The sequence below is a fragment of the Bos grunniens genome, chromosome X, assembly GCF_055505025.1.
Source record: "Bos grunniens cultivar Pamir isolate PY7600 chromosome X, Bosgru_T2T1.0, whole genome shotgun sequence".
NCBI lineage: Eukaryota > Metazoa > Chordata > Mammalia > Artiodactyla > Bovidae > Bos > Bos grunniens.
Genome location: NC_141194.1, coordinates 51,368,135 through 51,387,972, shown reverse-complemented (window position 1 = coordinate 51,387,972; position 19,838 = coordinate 51,368,135). Strand labels below are relative to the sequence as shown.

The 19,838-nt window shown below is 40.5% G+C and overlaps 1 protein-coding gene across 50 annotated transcripts in view; it reads right to left on the bottom strand.

The window, feature by feature from the left end:
- Positions 1–19,838, bottom strand: part of HUWE1 (HECT, UBA and WWE domain containing E3 ubiquitin protein ligase 1) — a 157,330-nt gene that overhangs the window by 23,528 nt on the left and 113,964 nt on the right. For 40 of the 50 annotated variants that reach the window (XM_086388593.1, XM_086388614.1, XM_086388602.1 and 37 more), the window contains 14 exons: positions 17,599–17,794; positions 16,245–16,412; positions 14,597–14,742; positions 14,114–14,180; positions 11,920–12,134; positions 8,668–8,879; positions 8,032–8,214; positions 5,022–5,194; positions 4,521–4,669; positions 3,692–3,767; positions 2,765–2,863; positions 2,043–2,176; positions 1,688–1,856; positions 161–389 (listed from right to left, as the gene is read on the bottom strand). In XM_086388593.1, the coding sequence (XP_086244719.1) occupies positions 161–389; positions 1,688–1,856; positions 2,043–2,176; positions 2,765–2,863; positions 3,692–3,767; positions 4,521–4,669; positions 5,022–5,194; positions 8,032–8,214; positions 8,668–8,879; positions 11,920–12,134; positions 14,114–14,180; positions 14,597–14,742; positions 16,245–16,412; positions 17,599–17,794 (2,216 nt within the window). The remainder of the gene's footprint in view (positions 1–160; positions 390–1,687; positions 1,857–2,042; positions 2,177–2,764; positions 2,864–3,691; positions 3,768–4,520; positions 4,670–5,021; positions 5,195–8,031; positions 8,215–8,667; positions 8,880–11,919; positions 12,135–14,113; positions 14,181–14,596; positions 14,743–16,244; positions 16,413–17,598; positions 17,795–19,838) is intronic. The other 10 variants (XM_086388628.1, XM_086388643.1, XM_086388608.1 and 7 more) reach the window with 4 other exon arrangements.

The window sequence follows — 19,838 nt, the reverse complement described above, 5'->3', positions numbered from 1 at the left end:
AAGAATATGTTATACAATTTGGTATTTCCCCAAAGGCTGCACATATAATCCACAAAGCAACAGGGCAAATACATTATTTGTTCTGTCACAAGAACGTTATCCTGTCAGATCAAAACAATGCTAAAGCTCAGTGAGCCCAATAATCTTCCTTGTAACTCACCTCTGGAGTATAAGAGGAGGATTGGGCTGGCGATTCCCAGGGTAGTGAACGTGAATGGTATGGCCTGTGTTGGCTGTCAGCTGTCTCAGGGTCCTTTGACTGCGCCCAATGCCCTGGGTGAGACGTGTTGTAGAGGAGCCACTGCCCAGTGTCAGGGAACTGTGATCTGCATGGCGTACCATCAGTGGGTGGGTGGTAGGGATATTTCCTGGGGATGGGGGGATGTCTGCTGCAAGGACAATATGCAAAGGGATCAGTGCCAAAAAGAAATTTCTCCATGGTTGTTCAGGCAGAACCATGTCTCCTGGGCCTTACTTCCTCACACGGAAACCTGAGCTTTGTCCTTTCTCCCTCATTCCCACACCTCTTCTAGGATCACTGATACTACCATGGCTTATGCTGCCATCTCTCACCTAGATACTGCAACAGTCTCCTAAGTAGTACCTTATCCCAATCCATTCTTGACACTAAGCCACAGTGATGCTTGTTGGAACCTCAGAAACATGCTGTTCTCTCCGCCTTGACAACACCTCTCCCCACTTTTCACCTGTTTTGTTGTTCTTGGCCTAGAAATTACTTCTGATTCTACAGATGGGCCTTTACTCTGTGCTTTCTTACCATATTGCAATGTAATGCCGGCTTACTCATAATTCTTAATAGACCATAAGCTTCTATGAGGGAAAAGGACTCTCTTCTTTTTTATTGCTATATCACTAGTATCTAAAACACAGTAGGCACTCCTCACATATTTGTTCAATTTGCTGAATGGACAAAGGCTCAACTTATAAGAATGACTGATGGAAATCACAAAAATGCAAAGAAAACCACAGAATAGAAAGTATCTTGAAAATTATGTAATCCACCCCATTTTTTCCACATTTTTCATTTACAGGTGACAAACTGAGGCTCAAAGAGGTAAGAGACTACTTGGCCAAGACAACAGACCAGAACAGTTCAGTGTTTTCTGCTATATTGTGCTTGTGATTTGGGAGTAAAGACCTGCCTTCTCAAGACAGTTTAAGAACTTGATGCTAAAAGGGAACTTTGATGTTGATGGGGGAGGAGGGAGGGAAGAGATTCACTCTCTCCTCTGAAAAGATGCATCCTTGATGAACAGAGTGAATGTGTTCAAAATCTACTCCCCTATGCCAAGCTCAAAGGTGTCCATCCAAACTCTCAAGATCCAGTGTTACAGACATAAGGATTAGTTATTGCCCTATCACTGTAGTGTGCACATGAGTGCCTGATGCAGTCAGCCTTGGTCTTTCTTTTTTTTGTTAATTCAAGCAATTCATCAAGTTGTTCAGGCTCTAAACTGGCTGCCATTTACTGAGGTGGCGAGAACAAAAGCAGCCTCTCATAATTTCTTCTTCTAGGTATACACTTATTGAGAGAGATTGATTCAGATATCCCTTGCCCCAGGAAATCAGCTAAGAAAAGAAGTGCTTTCTGTATCAGATTGAGAGCTGCTCTGGTTCAGGGTATAAGAATCAAGAGATAAAACCCAGCTGAGCCCCTGTATCTTACTAGCACTGGAGAACATGTTGTCAAACTCAATGATGAGATCATCCTCCCGGTCAAAGCGCTCAAATCGGACCAAGGGAGAAGCGTTCATATCAGGGTAATCCTCATCCAATTCCATTTCAGAGCCATCGTCGTCATCGTCTTCATCTCCCTCTTCACCTTCATCATCCTCCTTAAGGGGAAAATAGGAGATGGAGAATTGCTGGAGGTAAGGATTTCTGAAGTCTGGTGTCATGGCCACATTTGCACATGAGGGAGGGAGGTGCTGAGGCTAGCAACCCGGACTGTTGGTTTTCTCCAGCTCTGTGTTCCCATGGAAGAGGTTGTCTGAACCAACCCAAACACAGTCCCCCCTCACCTGATCATCTTCCTCATCTTCCTCCTCCTCCTCCTCTTCATCCTGACTATCATCCTCATCCTCGTTACTGCCACTGCTGTCCTCTTCCTGAGTGTGCTCCTCCTCATCCTCAGGGTCCAGGATATTCATGGAATCTAAAACAAAGGGAGCACATTGGAGGACTATACTGAGTAGCTAGAAAACAGGCTACTGTGCAGGCCAGCAGATTGAGTGGGAAGGTGATGGGGTATTTAACTCTAGGAGAGGAAGAACCAGATCTAGGGTGATTTACAGACTTACTGAGCCAGCCCCGGTTTCCTAAGAGTGCCAATCAGTGCATCAATATGCTGAGCCACGTGGCTGAATGTGGAGGCTGGCTATAGGGTGGTGCTTGAGGAGCCATGGTCTAGGACTTGGCCAAGTCTATTGGTGCCCTCTTGCCTTTCCAGCCCTACTTTGCTACTGACTGCATCCTATTGGTAAAAGGGAATCTGGAGCGATGATAGCAGGTGGGTGAGAAGAAAGTGAACCAAGTAAGAAGTGACAGACTTTTGGGCAAGCAGTAGTAACATGTTACTCGAAAAACTGGATGAGGATAAAAGTGGATGGTGTAGGTCAGCGCATGCAGACAGATGCTTCCTTATTTTGCACATGTGGGCAGCTGCCTCCAGGAAAACCCTAGTGTAGTGTCTGTCAGACGTGCAGGGCAAGAAGGGAGGCCTTTCTGGCCTCAGCACTCTCACCTTCTCGGTTGGCCTGCAAGGTGGAAGCTTGGCTGAGGTTGGAAGGAGCTTCATCCATCAGCACGTCCTCTTGTGATTCATCCTCTCCACTTCTGCTCACTGAAGGTTACAGAGCAGAGCCTTCACTGAACAACAGAGGACTTCCCTTTCCAGATTGGGTGCATCTAATGTAGCTATGTACACCCAGCAGATATCCATTCTTTTTTTTTTTTTTTTTTGGATGAGGGAGAAGACCTGGGTTCACTGCTGTTGACTAGCTAGGTGAGCTTGGCCAGTCACTTTACCGTCTGAGTCTCAGTTTCCTCATCTGTAAAATGGGATGATCACATCTGCCCTGCCAATCCCACTAACTGTGAAACCACAGAGGATAATGGGTGTGAAAAAGCCTTGCCAAATTTAATACATGTCTACTTCAGTTTATCATTTGATTTACTTCATCAACAAAATAAAAACACGTAACCTATACCATTGGAGCATGGTGATAGTAGAGTACCTTTGTCATTTTTCCTGAGTTGTAAAAAGGGCTATCCTTAGGGAATGCTCACTCTTTTTACACTACTGAGACTGAGAGGCAGAAAGCCCCTGGATTCACTGAAGAACTGAAAGGAAAGCGCTTTCTCATCCTACAGCCTCTATAGCCTCCTCTAAGCCTCCATGAATAAACACTCTTGATGTGCCTAATCTATTATCTATACTGATGGCCACCCCCTCCACCTCCCCTACACAGGCAACACTTCAGACCAGCCACAGGTCTGTAGACGGCTTGTGAATTTCTCATCTGTAAGACTGTCAACATCGAGACAAGCAGCAATCTAGGCTGGCTATGAGCCCTTAGGCAGAGCTGAGCAAGCAGATGATGAGAAAAAGGGTCCTCCCAAGAGAGACTGAGGCAAAGGAAGAGGCTATACTCAGTTCTGGGGCTCTCACCTATAATTGTACTGTTCCCAGATCCGCCATCCCTCTCAAGCAACTCATCTATCAGGTCCTCCAGCTCATTCTCAACCTGGAGAGAAATAGAACATATATATGGATGCACACAAGTCTATCATTGTGCTAGTGCTGAAACCCTAAAAAAAGCCAGCAAGGGAGCATATATTTCTAGGATAATATATGACAGAGGATGTTACATAAGCACCACACACTTGGTGCTAAGAGCACAGAAACTACCATGTGCTGCCAATCCACACTCAAGACTGTCTTTCAAATGGGTCCATCCCAGTTATCTGAGACCAGATTAAGTCTTTATACTCTTTAGGAATGCAGGAATACATGCAGATCTCCTTAGAGCCAGCAGCTCAGGACTGTAGGCCTCATTTCTTGCCACTGCCACCAGCTCCAGAAATTACAATGCTTTCTATAGGGTCTTTAGAAGACTGCCATTTGAATGCTCCAGTGCGAGCTGGTGCTATAGGCACAACAGTGTTATTAAGGAGCATCCATTAATGACCAGAGCCAGGTAAATCAAAGATCCTGGGCCCAAAGGGCTCAGGCAAGCTTTCTGTGTCAACATTTCATCTGTGCCTGTTTTCTTATTGAGATCAATTCCATTTCATAATATGGCATCCTGGCCCTGTACCCACCCCTCATTTAATACGATTCAAACACATTTACTGAGCATCTACGAAGCATATTATCTGTGCTCCTCTGGAAAACAGACAGCTAATGGCAAGGGTCTAAAGTACTCACCCACCCACACCGTTGGGGGTTTGGTTTAGCGCCACAATAGGGGTATATGCTGGGTGATCTGCCTCCCTACCTGCATCTCTTGTGAACTGAGCACCTCAGGCTGCCCAGCAATCACCACTGAGTCGGTTTCAGCCTCCCCATCCATGATATCCCCATCTGCCACCTCTGTCTGAGTGACATCATGATCCTCCTCCTGCACTTCTGTTTCCCCAGGCTCGCCTGAAACAGTCAACCAACCAGCAAAATAATCAAAGAGTGCCTATGTGCGGGGCACCATGAGGAAAGCATGAAAACAATAAAGTCCCTTCCCTGGGCAAATTTACAAGTTCTCAGAGAATAAATGAATGGGTGACAAAGGAAAAGACAAGGCTACGTGTGAGGATAGCCAAACAAGGCTGCAATTTTAAGGAATTCTTTGTGGGGCAGATTCCCACACTACTATGACAGATCTGTGGAAGGCCAGCAAGTTCCCAGGGAAACAATACCAAGCCAGAACAGCTGTGATGTCATGCCCATAAAATAACTATGACCACCCGGCCAGCTCTCCAGTCCATTGGCTCTGATTCCCTACCTGGGTCCTGTTGGTTGCTATTAGAGTCCTGAGCAGCTCCTTGGGCATCCTGCTCAGACTTGCTCTTGCTAGAAGCACTCTTACTGCCAAAAAGGCTACTGGGCTGGTTCACAATCCGGGAAAGTGTTTCCAAAGGCTTCAGAGCAGCATTGACAGTGTTGGCCATGTTGGGACTGAGATAAAGGAAGATACAGAGATGAACTGAGCACAGAAATCCACACTAAAAGGAATGGAGGTTCATCAGAGTAACAACTGATTCCAGGAATGGAGCATGGAAAGTTCAAGGTGAGCCTGAGACAACTTGTTGTGCCAAATGGCCTTCAAAATCAAGTAGGCTTTAAAAAATTAATGGAGTCATTACCACAGGCCAAATCTGAGCATCAAACAAAAATAAAGATGGTAATGGATTATACACTATAAGAATGCTACCTAATAAACAGGAACAAGAAAATCAGGAAACTGTTACTTTGCAACCAACAATGTTAAGTGATCTAGGCAAAGATCACTAATGAATGCTGCTGCTGCTAAGTCACGTCCATCGTGTCCGACTCTGTGCAACCCTATAGAGAGCAGCCCACCAGGCTCCCCTGTCCCTGGGATTCTCCAGGCAAGAACACTGGAGTGGGTTGCCATTTCCTTCTCCAATGCATGAAAGTGAAAACAAAGTGAAGTCGCTCAGTCGTGTCTGACCCTCAGCGACCCCATGGACTGCAGCCTACCAGGCTCTTCCATCCATGGGATTTTCCAGGCAAGAGTACTGGAGTGGGGTGCCATTGCCTTCTCCGAATGAATGCTAAAACTACTGAATTAAAAAAATCTTCAGGGCACAGGATATTCACATGAACTCAAAGCCATCACCTCACAGATGACCTGTTAATTTAAAGTATGTTAGTTGCTCAGTTGTGTCCAACTCTTTGAGACCCCATGGACTATATATACCCCACGAGGCTTCTCAGTCCATGGAATTCTCCAGACAAGAACTGGAATGGATAGCCATTCCCTTTTCTAGGGGATCTTTCTGACCCAGGGATTGAAACCAGGTCTCCTGCATTGCAGGCAGATTCTTTACCATCTGAGCCACCAAGGAAGCCTTGTTATTACAAAGGGGAACTCTAACCATTAACTATGTGATCAAACTTAGCATCACCCAATAATGGGACAAATTGGCATTGTGTGTCTCCTGATGTGAAGCACTGAGAAACGCAAACACCACCTATGTAGTATTCTTGCCAAAAGAGTTTACCCTGAATCTAACCATGAAGAAACAATTAGGCAAATCTAGATTATGGGATGTTCTATAAGACATCTGACATTCTGGACTCTTAAAAACAGTCAAATGTCACAAAAAATAAGAGATACATGACAATCAAATGCAATGAGTGATGCTTACTGGATCCTTGATCAACACACTCTCCCCCAGGCTATAAAGAGAAAAACATTCTTGAAATAATTGGGTATATATTAGTATGAAGTATATAGTATCATTATATTAATGGTAAATTTCTTAGAGGTAATGATGGTATTTTAGCTATGTAAGGGAATCTTTGCTCTTAGGAGACACACGCTCAAGTATTCAGGTTAACTGTCATGTTTATAAAAAACTTTAAATGATTTGGCTCATGGAGAGGAGGGGAGGGAGGAATAAAGCAGACAGTTCAGAATGCTAACCACTGGTTAATCTAGGTGAGGCATACAGTGCTCATTACACTACTTTGAGTTCATAGTTTTAAATATTTTAAAAAGTTGATGAGGTTTTATCAAAAGGACAGAGAAGCCAGCTTGAAGAGGTCCCACAAGCTCAAAGATGTAATTAAAAAGAGCATGAAGGATGAACATGCAAAGGATAACTGTAGTGATATAGTAATATATAGTATATATATAGTAATATATATATAGTAGTAAATAATTCAATCAAATTTTAAAAATCAAGGAAAATTCATGAGTCCATACGACTACTTAGAAAATAGAAAGCCAGAGCTTATATTTGAGGTGGAGTTTAACCCATTTTTGGTTATTCCATTTTGACTTACTCTCAAGATTGGTGACTGAAGGGAAAAAGTAAGTTTTTAACCTTCTCTTTTTAGTAGGAACTGTATTATAGGGTAACCAACTTTCCCGCTTGAACTGGAGCTATAGTCACAGAAAGATAGCAGCTAATAACAGAAGGAATGATGGAAAATTAGAAAGGTGTCACTGATAACCCTCTAAGAAAAAGATGCAGGCAAGTATTATCAACTGGTGTTTAGACCATTCACTAGGAACATGGTTAATAGGGAACTAGACATTTGTACAGTGCCAAAGTAACAACACAGTTTCTTTTCTACTAAGAAGGAGAAAAATATAATATGATTATCACTCTACCCTAGTGGTCAATCTTACCAGGACTAAATGGCAGTTCAAAGAGATGCATCTCCCCCTGATACAATATGAGATGTACACCATCTATGATATAACTTAGCCAATAGTGTTTAAATTGCTTCACTAAGTCTCTACCTCCAAATTTATAGCAAACAGGAATAAAGGGAACAAGTTAAACAATAATGCATATAACCAAGTGAACCAAACCTAGGAAAAATATTCTGCCGGTCTGGTCACTTCAACAAATTAATTCATGAACAACAACAATAAAATGAAAATTAAAAAAAAAATTAAGGAACCATGTTAGTATAACAGAGACTCAGGACATAACCAGATGTAATACAAGGTCCATAATTAATAATTAAGAGGGGGAGCAGCTTGGAAAAAACATTACTGATCCAGTCCAACTCTTGAGTTTGCAGCAGATGAGAGAATGAAGGCCCCCCCACCCCGCCCCAGGAAAGTGCCTTGCTTAAAATTAAAAGCAACGATACCGAGAACTCGGGTTTCCATCTACACCCAAACTTTCCCTATCATACTGGCTAACTACTTATCTGACAAGGATACATGAAACACTAGGCAAATGGAGAAGTATGCAGCATGATTAAAGAGAGAGCAAAAGTCTGGGGCTGGAGCTCAGGAATAATTTTACCTGGACAGGTCCAGGCTGTGAGGCACTCTGGCCAGGTCATTAACCAGTCCCTTCTTCAGGAAGAGTCGAATGATGTTGTTCATGCCGTTGTGTTGGGTCTTGGCTGTTGCACTGCTGTAGAAACTGGAGGTGGAGGGGCAGGACTCCATGATAGTACTGATGATACACATCACTGCCTGAAGTCTGGGAGAGAAGTTTGACATCTCTTTCATGTGAACACAGCCCATTCTTAGGCCAAGTCTTCACTAACTTGCTTCAGATAACCCTCTTCCCTTTGTGCTTCCGTCTGGAAGTAACATCTAATCAGGTAAGAACTCACTCCCTGGGTGGAGGCATTCTTCATTTTCTTCAAACATAATTTAAAAAAGTAAAGTTGAATAACCTCCTCCACTTTTTGCTTGAAGACCCTAGTAATATAAGGAAACATCCCTTTTTTCCCTCTAAGTCATTTACCTACTTTCTCCAAGTATCATTAGTCCTTTGGGTATTTTGAAGCACTAGAACTATCTGAGAACCAGAGAATGTACAGTGCCAGTATGACCAGAACTCTTGTTCAAATGCAAGGAATTCCATGGGCCAAGAATGGAGTTAGGGGGTGCTATTGCTTATCAGCACTAAGTCAGGCATGGATTTTACCTGGCATGTTTCTCTGTACTCTCAGCCATAGCCAGTGCCCTTCCCAGGGCTGCTTTTACTTCATTCACAAGGGCCACCTGGGCATCTGTGCCACTCCCTGAGGCAGCCAGGCTTGCGAGGAACAGGCGGGCCAGCGCCGGTGTGTCCTTGTCTTCTGCATTCTGGGTATGCGGGAGGAGGTGGTCCAAGACAAAAGCTAGCACACTGCAGTCCTGAAAAGTCATTAATCATGGCATTTATTCATAAGCATAATTATGCCATAGTGTTTGCACATCAACAAGATGCATGCACACAGAACTGATCCTCACTCAGTTAATGATTATCAGGCCCACTTTATACATGGAAAAAACAAGCCTTAAAGGTGCAAGCTAAGTGAGTAACAAGTATAGGTTTTATGCTTCCAAATTCCGTTCATTTCTCAGAAGTTTACATATCTTCATCAATCTGAGGCCCAAAGAAACATGGCTTGCACAAATAACTTAAGTCAGTGGTGATGATTCAAGCCTTGATTCCTAATTCAATGCTACAATTACTCCACAGTTTCTAATAAATTGTAGTAGTACTGAAACCTATAATGTGCCCAGGACCCTGAGCTAAAAATTGGCAGGGGATGAGAAACACACAGCACAGTCACAGATATGGATATGCAGAAATATTTAATGCAGGGTTACCTAAAATAGCAAAAAAAGGCCCAATAATAGGGGAGAAAATTTAAGTCAGACTCCTCAACCTCTAAAAATGATTTCTGACTTGATAATTCTGTATCTTAGAAACTTAGCTCTGTTGTCATTCAAGTAGATTTTGGATCAAAACATACTGGCAATTTTGGAACTAGATACAAATGATGGTTACACTACACTGAATGTACTAAATCCCAAAACTGTATACTTTAAAATGCTTAGTTTTATGTGTATTTTACCTCAATTTAAAAAATGCATTGAAGAATTCTAGGCACTGTGAAATTAGATAGGGTGACCCTGGTTAAGACAGAACTACTAGAGATAAAAAAAATCCCCAGTAGTGAATAAAACACAAAGTTAAAACAATATTGTGAATAAAAGTATAACATTATCAGTAAAAACTGGAATAAAAGCCTTGTAATTTGCATGACAATTCCTGAGTGGAATCATGTATTCATGACTGAGTGGAAGGAATATGGATTTGAAACCACAGATCTGGGCTCTAATCCTAGTCCTGCTACTCTGCAGTGTGGTCTTGAGCAAGCTTTTGACCCCTCTGAGTCTTCTCTTTTTTCTCTTAAGGACAGCAATACTAACAACCTTGCAGTGCTGAGGGGAGGATTATCAATAGTATCTGTAAAGCACCTATGAGTATCCAGCACCCAGAAGTAGGTCACTTGACACATATTAAATTGCACAAATTAGCAATTAAATGTCTTATTCCACAAGTATGCTATTATTATAACTACAACTGGCATAAGCTTTGAAATAGATGTCTAATGTATATTTAATACACACACTCCATAAAGGACTTATATCCAGAATATATAAAGAAATTAGAAGAAGTAAGAATAAGACTTGGACACTTCACAAAAGAGAATATAGCCAAGAAAGACAGGAAATTTTAACCACAATACAATACCAGTATGAACCTATTAGAATAGTTAAAATGAAAAACAGGAATACCAAGTACTGGCAAGGAGGTGAAATAATCCAAACACCTATAGGCTGTGCTGGTAATTATATAGACTGACATGACTGCTCTGGAAAACTTGACACTAGTTGCTAAAGCTTAACAGACCACCAGCAATTCCACTCCTATGCATATACCATCCAACAGAAAATACATGAATTTATGTATGAATTTATATATGTAACACACACACAAAAATCAATGAACTTACATTCACCAAGACATGTATAAGAGTGATTATAGCAATACTACTTTTTAATACTTCTAAAAGGAAAACTAGCCAAATGTCTATAAGCGCTAAAATGGATAAGAAGACTGTGTTACATTCATATAATGAAATTCTATACAGCAATGAAAATAAACTACAACTACACATAAAGATGAATCTTGCAAACATGTTAAGCAACAGAAGCCAGATATAGGAGGACATACTATAAGATTCCACTTATATAAAGTACAAAGTCAATTTATGAATGTAAAATAATGTTGAGTTTATGGAAGTTCAAAGGAGAAGGGGAGATGTGCAAAGATGTGCATGGGGTAGCTTTTGTGGGGGTTCTAATGTTTTATTTGAGTGGTAGTCATCCAAGAAAAATTAATTGGTGAATCACTTAGGAGTTGTGTATTTTTGTATGTATTTTAAAGCTTGGATTAAGATAAAAATAGCTTAAAAATGGCAGCTACTTTCAGATTCTTTGTCTGCAACATGATTGCCTTTGTTCTACTCACACCCTTTACTGCTTACTAACCATAAAATAACTATGTGACTGCCAAAATAAGGTCTCCTTTGTGAAAAACCCTCCTTGGGCACCCCTCTTACATATATGGGAACATGATATGGTTTCTTAAAGTGCCCTTTCACTTGAAAAATACAACCTGAAGATAATTCTGTATCAGGACATATAAAATATGACTTCATTCTTTCCCATGCTCTACTGATGAACATTTAGGCTTTTATATTCTATTTATTACCAATACTGTTACCACATCAGGTGTCTTTGCTCAGGTGTGAATACATCTGGAAGATAAACACCAATATTGTGTATTTCATTTATTCTCCTGTCTCCTAGATACCTTTACGTAGGTGACCCACAGATACCTCTCATATTCCACATTTTCTCTTTGAACCATTTCCTCTTCTAATGAAAGATAAAAAAACATAAAACAAGAAACATCTCTTGAGTTCTTGATTTCACCTTTACCCTCCAAATCCAATCTCATCCATTTCTACTGTTAAAATCTCTCTTCAACTCATTCATTTCCCCCTCTAATTTCATCAAGATCCTATATTACCCTAGATGACTATATTAGCAGTCCTGACTGGTCTGACTACAACCTTGCCTTTTGCAGTCTCTACTAATGCAGACCAAGTGATTGTCTACAAAACAAGTAATAAACTGTAATCAGCTCATTCCTTGGCAAGTGAGCCTGATGGCTCCAAATCATGGAAAAAAAAGGTGAGCTCATTAACGTGTCTTAAGAGGCCTCTGCCTCTCAGCATTGGGCTAGCATGCATGGGTTCCTAGCAAAGTATCCAAGACATAGCAGGTATCCAAATGATGCAAGTATCAAATATTAAGCAAAAATTAGAAATATTACCTCTTTGATCAGCTCAGACTGGCCCACAGTGTAGCTGTAGTTGGCAATCAGGGTAGCAATACCAACATAGGATCTCACCAACTCTGCCAGAAGCCGAAGAATAGTGGAGGTGGGCATTAAAGGTTTGCTGCCCTTGCCTTTCTGCTTGCCTTCCTCAGAGGCCCGGTCCCCTTCTTTATCTTTCTTCCCATCCCGAGACTCCTCCGGAGTTGACACTGTTGAAAAAGAGCCAAACACTGGTTCAATTCCACACAGGAATATTGGCAAAATCAAGTCTTCGGGGGAAAGGATATCACTTCAGGCTACTAGTGCAAATTGAACACCCTCCTCCTACTGCAGTAGAAGGACAGATAACTAAGATGGTCAGGTTTCAGATGTAATCTGTGGATACAGTATGTTCACACATCTTCTGCCATTTCCCTCCTCTTATAATGTTCCAGAAATACAACAGTGCATGTTACCCTCACTAGACAAAATTCTTTAAGTGCAGGGAACGAATCTGATTACACCAAAATGAATAGTGTAGCTATTAGTATATAGTCCAACACAGCTTCCCTGGTGGATCAGTGGTAAAGAATCCACCTGCCGATGCAGGAAGCATGGGTTTGATCCCCCGGTCAGGAAGATCCCCTGGAGAAGGAAATGGCAACCCACTCTAGTATTCTTGCCTGGAGAATCCCATGGGAAGAGAAGCCTGGTGGGAGATAATCCATGGGGTTGCAAAGAGTCAGACATGACTGAGCGACTAAACAAAAACACAGTCTGTCACACAGTGGGCAATGATGTTTCCCTTGAATGATAGTACCATCATCCATACTATATACTACATATGAGCATTAAGTCCCAACAAAATGAACTAACCAATATTTTATTATTAGCCTTTTAAACTTATCTCCATGGACTAGTCTGGTATTAAGGACAACATCTTAACTTAGATTTCAAAGCTCTTTCCCGTCAAGAAGCAGCAGCTCTTGAACTGTCTCATCCACAGGACATTTCTAATTCTTGGCAAGTAGCCAATGGGCTCTGTTGAAGCTGCTAGAAAGCAAGAATCCACCATGCAAATGTTATAGCTAGAAGAGTGTCACTGGCACCAAGGTTCTATAATTAGTCTTAGTGGAAGCTACCAAAAGAAATATATGCAGAGGTTTCAAGAAGAGAACTAAAGGATGTTACCATAGCAACCACTACTGGGTTAAGTTACAATTCCATTGGCTTTATTTATTCATTGTATTTCCTTTTGAATTGCAGTGTAGCACAAAATTGTATCAGTTACAGGTGTATAATACAGTGATTCACAATTTTTAATGGCTATACTTCATTTATAGTTATTATAAAATATTGGTTATATTCGCTAATATATCCTCATAGTTTAGTTTATACCCAATAGTTTGAATTTCTTAATCCCCTACCCCTATACTGCCCCTGCCTAATTCTCCCCACTGGTAATCACTAGCCTGCTCTCTGTATGTTAGTATGCTTCTTTTGTTATATTCACTGGTTTTATTTTTTAGATTCCATGTAAAAGTGATGTCATACAATATTTGTATTTATCTTATTTAACTTAGCATAAGGCCCTCCAATTCCATCCATGTTGCTGCAAATAGCAAAATTTCATTCTTTTTTATGGTCAGTTCCATTAATTTTAGCATATAATGAGGGGTGGGTACAGGGTCAGGATGCCATACTATAAAATGGAATAGAGCTCAACAAGAAAACAGGCATGGGTGAAACATTGATACAGAAAACTGGCCTGAGCCCTTTGGCCCAGGATCTTTGATTTACCTGGCTCTGGTCATTAATGGATGCTCCTTAATAACACTGTTGTGCCTATAGCACCAGCTCTCACTGGGGCATTCAAATGGCAGTCTTCTAAAGACCCTATAGAAAGCATTGTAATTTCTGGAGCTGGTAGCAATAGTAAGAAATGAGGCCTACAGTCCTGAGTTGCTGGCTCTAAGGAGATCTGCATGTATTCCTGCATTCCTAAAGAGTATAAAGACTTAATCTGGTCTCAGATAACTGGGATGGACCTTTTGTTTACAGAATGCTGAGCTCACCCCCGAGAAAGTTCACTTAGGCAAGTAAACATGACAATTATGCCTGTATTCCTCTACTGCCTGTCCAGGACACCCAGTTTCTTCAAGTTGTCCTCTCAAGGAATAAGAGCAAAAGAGAAAAGTGAACCCATTACCTTCTCCTTGGGATACCCCAGATGCGGAAGTCTCAGTGGAGGAACCATCTGCAGCAAAGACCTGACTCTATGGAAGAAGAAAACTCCTGAGCCATTATTAATTTCAAAGACAACTGTCCCCAAGTGGCAGGACTCCTTTTCAGGGTACTGGTTGTAAATGTTATTGACTCTCTTTGTCTATCTTTTAACCACATTTCCCATCTATATACTATAACCTGTGGGAAGGTATCATTATATACAGCCACTAGAAGACTGGCAGAAAAGAGAACAGAGGAAGATGAGAATGAAAAATGAATTAAAGAAACATTTCTAATCCAAGGAGAAAAAAGAAAATCCCAGGGACAACCCAATCTTCATTTTTAGAAAATGGATAATTTATAGATACATCAAAATTAACACCTTTGAAATATTCTTGGCATAAACCCTTTATCCTGTAATAGGTACCAAAAAGAGAAGGAAAATTGAAGGTTGGAACTGACTTACATTAATGGAAAATCCTGTCTGTGCATCAAAGTCACTGCTCTGACGGGTAAGTGACCGGTACTGCTGGTATACGTCATCACCCATGTCTTGCAGGAGCTGGCCAACCTCTTGAGTCATACCCCCTGGTTTAGGATCAGATTTGTCTGCTAGAAAGACAAAAACAAAACAAAACTTTTTACACTGTGCAATGTTAATGCCCATCTGGAAGCTTGGTCATTTTCCTCCAAGTTGCTACAACTGTATACATAGTAATATTGCTAGGCTTTGATCGAGAAATATAGAGAGAGCATGATTGAAAGCCTCATTCTATCAATAGTTTTGTGATTATAGGCAATGTAGTCTCCTCACTGTCCTTAGCTGTCACTGCTAAGCTTAAATGAACATACCTGACACTTTGCCTAGTACAGTGGGAAGTCAATAAATGGATACTATAAATAGGTAGATTATTATTTTTTAGGGGGGAGGAGAGTTCAGGAGGTGGGTAAAGGTTTTCCAGTTGTGGGAAAAGCAAGAAGCTTTATAAAGATCAGAGTACTGTACAAATGAAAAGCACTGAAGTAAAGACTCAGATTTTCTTGACTTGCTAAATGCACTACTCATTAACTTTTGGCAATTCTGTGGGACCTATCAAATAAGTATGTCATGAATAAAATCCAGAAGTATCTGACTGGAATAGAACCTTGGGTTCCAAGGAATTCATTTTTCACTTTCCCAGTACTTAAAAGCAGCACCTTAACTCAGGACAAAAGATAGGGATGGTGGTCTCAAAGGTCAGGAAGCCTAGCCACACCTTGTAATATTGGGCAACAAAGATGTTTTATGAGAATGAAAACATTAGAGATGACTTGGTATTTTATTTTCAACATGCTCATAAGATGCTATTATCTCCTTTTTAATCTTTGTTCACTCTTGCCTGTATGGGATGTAGTCTTATATAAAAGATTTGGGCAATCTCCTTATTCTTATCATTCATTTTTGTTCTTGTTCAAACATCAGTCGTGCCCAACTCTGCAACCCCATGGACTGCAGCACGTCAGGCTTCCCTGTCCTTCACCATCTTCCAGTTTGCTCAAATTCATGTCCCATTAAGTTGATGATGCCATCCAACTATCTCATCCTCTGTCGCCCCCTTTTCCTCCTGTCCTCAATCTTTCCCAGAATCAGGGTCTTTTTCAATGAGTCAGCTCTTCACATCAGATTTTGCTGAAGTATTGGAGCTTCAGCTTCAGCATCAGTCCTGCCAATGAATATTCAGGGTTGATTTCCTTTAGGATTGACTGATTTTATCTTCTTGCTGTCCAAGTGGCTTTTAAGAGTCTTCTACAACACCCAGTTCAAAAGCATCAATTCTTCGGTGCTCAGCCTTCTTTATGGTCCAACTCTCACATCCACATATGACTACTGGAAATGCCATAGTTTTGACTATATGGACCTTTGTCGGCATTTTATCATTCCTTGGTCATATCCTTTTGTCAGACTATTATCATTCATACTGTGTAACTATTAAGTTCTTTAGAGAAGGGGGCTATGTGTCTTATTCATCTTGATTCCTAGAGCATGGGGAAATAGTTGAGTGCTCACTAAGCCATGGGTTGGTTAAAGTGACCTAACCAAAGTGCCAGCCTCCTCAGATGGGCTAGTTACATACCTTCCTCTGGAGCATGGTATGCAGCCAGGGCATTTAGCATGTCATAGATCACTTCCTTGATAGTATCAGGAATGACAGGCAGAGGTGAGGGCTTCAAAGGGGTTGTTTTCACCAGCTGTACAGCATTCGGGCCTTTAATTCTGAGATTCTCAAACTCATCATCTGAAGCTAAGTCAGAGTGAGACAGAGAAAAATCAGTCAATAATAAACAGACACCTACATCTGGTAACTGATAAAGACTAAGAAGTGGAGGGCCACTTCCAAACAATGTTCAAGGAGTCTACTTAGAAAAGCTGGCTTTTACCTTCCCTAAATCCCTTAGGATTTAATACAGCAGTATCAAATAGTAAAAAAAGAATACAGGATTTTGATTTGGGGACATTTGGTTTTAAAATCAAGTTCTGTGACAGGATCTTGGCCAAATTATTTCAATAAACTTCAATTTTCTCGTTCTTGAAAATTTGGGGATTAAAAGAGACCACGCATGAGAAATGCCAAGCACAGGCAGAGCCAGGCTGGGGCTCCCAAAATAATTAGTCCCTTTCCCAACTTTTAATTTAAAAAAGAAACCAAAAATCCCCAAACCCCACAGAAAAGCTGAAAGGTTAGTACAAAAACATCCATATACTTTTCATCTAGAATCATTTTCCACTCCTAAATATGTCTACCCAAATCTAAGGATCAAGGATATTTTCCTATACAGCCAGAATACAATAATACTCAAGACATTTAACACAGATACAATTATATTATCTTTTACACAGTAAATACTCTAATTTCTCCAAATCTCCTTTATCTAGAGTCAGCATCCCATTAAGATTGCTGGTTTCTCTCATCTCCTTTTATCTACAAGATCCTTCCATTTTTTCCCCCTTTCATGACATTAATATTTTGGAAAAGAGTCTAGGCCAGTTGTTTTATGGAATGTCTCAAGTTTGTACCCATCTAATTTTTTCCTCATAATTATAGTTCAAATATTTTTGGCAAGAATATACTAACGATACAGCATACTTTCTACTGCATAAGTCACATGTCCACTTATCCCTCAATTATCACTCTACCTATAAATCAATCACTCCATTTGTAATCCCTGTTGTCATATCAAGCTAAATTCTTGGAAGGCAAGGACTAGACTGAATGAGTTCTTGGCATCTCTGGCAGGAATTACTACAGGGTGAAGACCAGAGAAGCTACTGAACTACCTCTGAATTGACCCATTTGATCAACAAGCCAAACATCCCACTGCCTGCCTAAGGAAGTTTTCCAAGCTACAGGCTTCCTCACAGAAAAATTTTTGAGTTATACTAAGCCACAGATCTCAATGTCTCAAAGGCCAGGAGAATAGTAAACTTACCAGTTCCTGAGCCGCGAGGGGCTGGAAGGGCAATGCGGATACAGCAGTTGGCCACTTCTGTGAAAATGTCTGGGTTGCGGCATGCGGCTGGTCCAAGGACACGAAGGATGTAGTTGATCTCCCGAGAGCCAAGGCTGCCAGATACAACACCAGAAGTAGTGCTACCAGCTCCACTTGTAGCTGCTGAGCGAACAACCTAGTAAAGAGGAGGACATTCCTGATTAAAGACCGCTTTCTAAAACAAAACTGCATTCCAGAAGAGTTACCAAGGATTAAAATACCAACCAAGCTCTCCCTCAAGACAGTGGATGAAAGCCTTTTGATCTTTGGGAGGAAGACACACTTGGGTCTTTTGAATTTTAGTCCTTCACAATTCAAAAAAATGTGGCTTATAAAAAAGTTACAACATTCAGCATACCCCCAAAACTATCAACTATTAGACTGGACGATATGCAATCCTTATAGAAACTGGGAAACATATCTAGATCACTGATCATTCCTCCAAATTAAAGCTCCCAAATTTACGTGCCAGTTCTGAGCCTTCCCACATGCCGTCCCAATTTTAAATCAGAATAGTTCAAACTCTAAAAATAGGTAATACTGACACCCACTTTGTATAAGAACAAAACTAAAGTTTCAAAGTCAATCATCAGTCTTGGATAATGACAGCCAGGAGTATAGGTTTCTTCAACTAAAACTTGTTAGTAAGGGACTAGGATACCTTTCACCAAGTTCATGTTTTAAAGATCATTCCCTGTAGGATTACTTCACCCAAGAGCCTATTTTCCAAACACTGTTTTTTCAGGTTGTAAAAGTACAGTTGACCCTTGAGTAACAGGTCTGAACTGGATAGGTCCACTTATATGCAGATTTTTTCCCCAATAGTAAACACTATAGCCATACCCTTCAGTTTAGCATAATAACCTCCATTATCTTGCCTGTCAGGCTCCAAATCGTAAAATAACTCTCATTCTTTAAATACAGAAAAATGCAATTCCACTATGTGCCATTGTTTATTTATTCTGTCCTTTGTAGGACACTGGATGTCTAGTCTTGATATTACAAGCAGTTCTACAGTGAACATTCTTACGTATGTACCTTGGCATACTTGACTTTAGTTTTCAGATAAATTCTTGGCCACAGAATTTCTAGGTCAAAGAGTATCTTAAACTGACAATACCAAATTACCCTCCAATGTGGTTCTATCAATTTCCACTCCTACAAAAAGTAGGTGTATGCCTAGTTCTCCACTCCTGTACCTGCAGTGAATATTATCAAGCATTTACATTTTGTCACTTGATACATTAAAACTGCCAGTGATATCCCTTCGTTCCCTATACCCTCAAATAAAATTTCCTTTAAGTTTAGAAACTTTTCTGTCATCCAACAAGAACCTATATATTTTTTCCTAGCATTTAAAAAGTTGTTTAAGCTTTAAACATTTTAAAAGTGTTTTTAAGTCAGAATACTGTCTGTGTATATAGTTGTTTCTTCTCTGTTGGGCTGTCTCCTAACATTGGATCAATGTACACGCTGTCTTTAACAGCCCTCCTTCTTTTGGCTTTGCTCCTATCAGGTGAAATCAAATAAGCTGGCTGAGGAAGAATTATCTGAAGAATGTGAGATATATACTCATATACACAAAGAAGTATGAAGTGGCATCAAAATAATTTACACCTTTTGATCCAATTTCTAAGCATTTATAAGAAAAACAATCATAAATGTGACAAGGCTATGCACAAAAATGTGAATAGCAACACTACATATAAATGTGGGAAACAATGTTCCAAGAGAGGAAATTGGTAGTGAAGTTCAGTAACATTCACCTGGTGACTGCTGACAAAGAATTAGCAGAGGAAAGAAGAGTCTGTAAAGTATGGTGGAAAAAAAGCCTTACTAGTAAGATGTTAGCCCCTAACCCTTCTGTTGAAGTCTTAAGATGATGTCATAAAAATTTTTATTTTTGTAATTACTTTCTTCTATTGCTTTATGTGTTTCCTAAAATTAACATATAAACCTCAGTTTTCATGTGCACAATGTGTATCTGTAAAGAGCTTTTCCTAGTCATAAACATTCCAAAAACTTTACTATAATCAACGCTTGAATATTGTGGGGGTTAGGGGCACCAGCCCTCCATGCTGTTGAAAATCCACGTATAACTTATAGTTGGCTCTCCATATCTGAGGTTCTGTATCTGCAAATTCAACCAACTGATTGTGGTAGTACTTTAGTGTTTACTA